This window comes from Acinonyx jubatus, chromosome E1 (assembly GCF_027475565.1).
Source record: "Acinonyx jubatus isolate Ajub_Pintada_27869175 chromosome E1, VMU_Ajub_asm_v1.0, whole genome shotgun sequence".
In the NCBI taxonomy this organism is placed as follows: domain Eukaryota; kingdom Metazoa; phylum Chordata; class Mammalia; order Carnivora; family Felidae; genus Acinonyx; species Acinonyx jubatus.
The window spans coordinates 41,232,756-41,235,901 of record NC_069397.1 but is presented as its reverse complement, the minus strand read 5'-3'; the positions used below and the strand labels follow the sequence as shown (position 1 = coordinate 41,235,901).

The 3,146-nt window shown below is 63.7% G+C and overlaps 1 protein-coding gene across 1 annotated transcript; it reads left to right on the top strand.

Moving 5' to 3' along the window:
• Positions 1 to 1,544: 1,544 nt before the first annotated feature.
• PYY (peptide YY) lies at positions 1,545 to 2,831 on the top strand. The gene is made up of 4 exons (XM_027048955.2): positions 1,545 to 1,700; positions 2,044 to 2,231; positions 2,346 to 2,426; positions 2,583 to 2,831. Exons 2-4 carry the CDS (start codon positions 2,044 to 2,046, stop codon positions 2,605 to 2,607), a joined length of 294 nt encoding a protein of 97 aa, XP_026904756.2. The 5' UTR covers positions 1,545 to 1,700; the 3' UTR covers positions 2,608 to 2,831.
• The last annotated feature ends 315 nt before the right edge of the window (positions 2,832 to 3,146 follow it).

The window sequence follows — 3,146 nt, the reverse complement described above, 5'->3', positions numbered from 1 at the left end:
CCTGCCCTTGGGGTGAATGATTTTTCTCCTCCCTCTGAGTATAAGGTCTATGCCCTCTTCCGCCTCCACACTCAGCGTGCTGCCCTGGCCTTTCTTAGGGTGTGCGGGGGCCCATGGGGCCTGACTAGTTGATAAGGAGCCATTTCCGGACAGTGCAGGTGATTGAACCTGTAAAAAGATGATTGAGGGAGCCTTAGACTCTCCACCTTGAGAGAGCTCTAAAAATAACACCCACGGCCATCTGTCCTAGAGGGCGGAGGGGCTGGCCCACAACCAAGATGGCCCCTCCTGCCCTCAGGGGCCGATGGGACAGAGGGAAGCACTGGGGGCTCTGGCCAGATGGGGGAGGGGAGACCTGGAAAGGGCTTTATGGAGAGACTCCCCAACAACCCCCTTTTTCCAATGGGGGCAGGTAGGTCCGATGCGGCTGGCCTCTCCGAAAGGGGAGCAGGCCCCCAAATTAGCCTCCCCTCCCCTTCCCCCATGCCCACCTTCTGAGCCCTGTGGTTGATCATTCCAGGTAGTGAGCCTTTCCGCCCCTCGGCCGAGAGGGCCCTGCCCCAGCCCTTTCCTCTTGTTTGCATCCTGGGTTCCCTCCTCTCTCAGAGGTTCAGTTTCCTCATCTGTAAAAACGGGGATAAACTCAGCTCATTGTGTCGTCGCGCTGAAAGCCTGTTCTGCGCGGTGCACAGTAGGTGCCTGATAAACAGTGGGCCCTTCCTCTTTCTTTCAAAGGCCCTGGGTGAGGATCTCGGCCTCAGACCCCGGTGGAGAGGGCAACGGGCTGGGGAGAGTGGCACGTGCGTGGGCATCACTCAACCTGAGAAGACAGCAGAGCCTGGGTAACACCTGGATGGGGAAGGGGTGAACTGCTTTGGAGGGGATCTCTGTGCCAGGCCTGCTCGGACCGGGGGGGGGGGGGGGTCTGTGTGTGTCAGGCTGGATGTGCAGGTGTCAGACTCAGCTGCTTCTGGGGGAGGACTGGCCTCTGCCTCCTCTCAACTCTTCCCAACTCTTTCACAGAGAAGGGACATGGTGGGGTGTCCAGAGAGGCCTCTCCTCCAGGATCATAAAGGTCAAGAGTCATGGTCATGGCTCCTACCCCACCCCCAGTAGAAAGAGGCTTTCCCCACAGATCCTGCCACTCTTCAGCCCCTCTCCAAGGTATTGCTGAGCGAGGTTGCCTTTTCCACGGAATGGTCACAGGTCCCACTGGCTGGAGGTCAAGGGTCCGGTCTGTGTCCCTTATTCCCACCCATGGGCAGGCTAGGGAAGATACAATCTCATCCCTGGCCTTAGGGGCTGCCCCAGGAGTCTAGATACAAACGCTTCACCTCCTCAGGAGGCTACACCTGCTGTTGGGGGGCTGTGGGGTGAAGATGGGGCTCAGGCTCTGTCCAGAGTCTGAGTTTGAGCCTGGCGGCTGCCCCCTCATCTCCTACAAGGTGGAGACGTCACGCACTGTCTGGGTGGAAGCTCAGCGGTCTGGCAGGGGTGGAGGCAAGGAGGAGGAAGGGCCCTCCCCACGCCTCGAGCTCCCCCCCCTCCTCGGACTCCCCCTCCCTTCCCAGGCCGGGGATATAAGCCCCGCAGGGAAAGCGCTGAGCAGAGGAGGAGGCCACAGCCCGACCTGCAGCAGTCCAGCCCTTGGGACTCCTCTCGCCTTCCACCTGCTCATCTCCGCTTCCAGAACTGTCGCCGTGAGTGGCCCGGGACCAGGAATGGCCTGTTGCTGGGGAACCTGGGCTATTTTGTGGGGAAACTGAGGCTGGGATGGTGGAAACTGGGGCTGAGTGGCCAGCATAGCCCTTTATCTCTAGCACGGGCGGGGGTTGGGGAGGCCGGCAGGGCTTATGCCTCCCTGACAGGGAAACTGAGGCACAGACGGGGCAGTGCCGCAGAACACACGGCGAGCCAGCAGCTGAGCCTCGGTCCGTTGGCGGTCCTGCACAGGCCGGGAAACGTGGGCCCCGACGGCAGGCCGCCTCCCGCCGTCGGGTGTCGAGGCGGGGGATGGCCCACGACCCACTGCCCCCTCTCCAGATGGTGACCGTGCGCCGGCCGTGGCCCGCCGTGGCCACAGTGCTGCTGGCCCTGCTCGCCTGCCTGGGGGCGCTGGTCCACGCCTACCCCGCCAAACCCGAGGCTCCCGGCGAAGACGCGTCGCCGGAGGAGCTGAGCCGCTACTACGCGTCGCTGCGCCACTACCTCAACCTGGTCACTCGGCAGCGGTGAGCGCGTGCGCCGGCCTCGGAGCCGGGTCCCTGGGGCTCCCGCCCCCGCCTCCCCCTCCGCCCGGGGGCGTGCCCGCGCCTGACCCCGCCCCCTCCGACCCCCGCCCCCAGGTACGGGAAACGAGACAGCCCAGAAGCGGTCCTCTCGAAACTGCTCTTCCCCGACGGCGAGGACCGCCAGGTCAAGTCACGGTAAAAGCCCCCTCCTCCCTCCCCCCCCCCCCCGGCCACCCGTCTTGTCCCCTAGTGCTCGGTCTGGGATGTGCGGCCCCACGGAGCCCCCACCCTGGCCCCACCACCTGGATCCGAGGCCGGCTCTGGGCGATTCCTTTCCTTTCCGTCCTACAGGCCAGAAGGCGCGTACATGTGGTGACGACCCCAAAGCCTCCTGGGAGACACGCCGACTGCACCGACCTCGTTTGCATGTGTGCTCCTGACCCCGGAACCTGGGTTCCTCTCGCTGCCTACTGTGCCTGGGAGGGGGTGGGGGTGCTGGATGGGGTCTTCATCCCATTTCTCCGTGCCCCCGGCCCCTGGGCTGGAGGGCTGTGTGTGGTCTTTCCCTGGTCCCCAAATAAAGAGCAAATTTCACTGAAACGGAATGTGTGCGTATTTCCTTTCCCTTCTCCTTCGTGGAGGTGGCATCCGGGATGGGGGGGAGGGGAGGGTGGAAGGATCGGAGAAGACTGGGCGCCCCAGACAAAAGACTTCCCAGGACAGGGCTGGGAGCTCCCCTGGGCTCTGAGCTAAGAGAAGACACTGTGGCCCAAGCAAGGGGCCTCGGTGGCACTCTCCTGTTGGGTTGGAAGTGGGGCAGGATGAAAGTTCCTGACAAGGGGCAGGGAGGAGCCGGAAGGAGAGCTGGGACAGGATGGGGGGCTGGGGTGGAAGGGAGCCGGCGAGGCAGCCTAG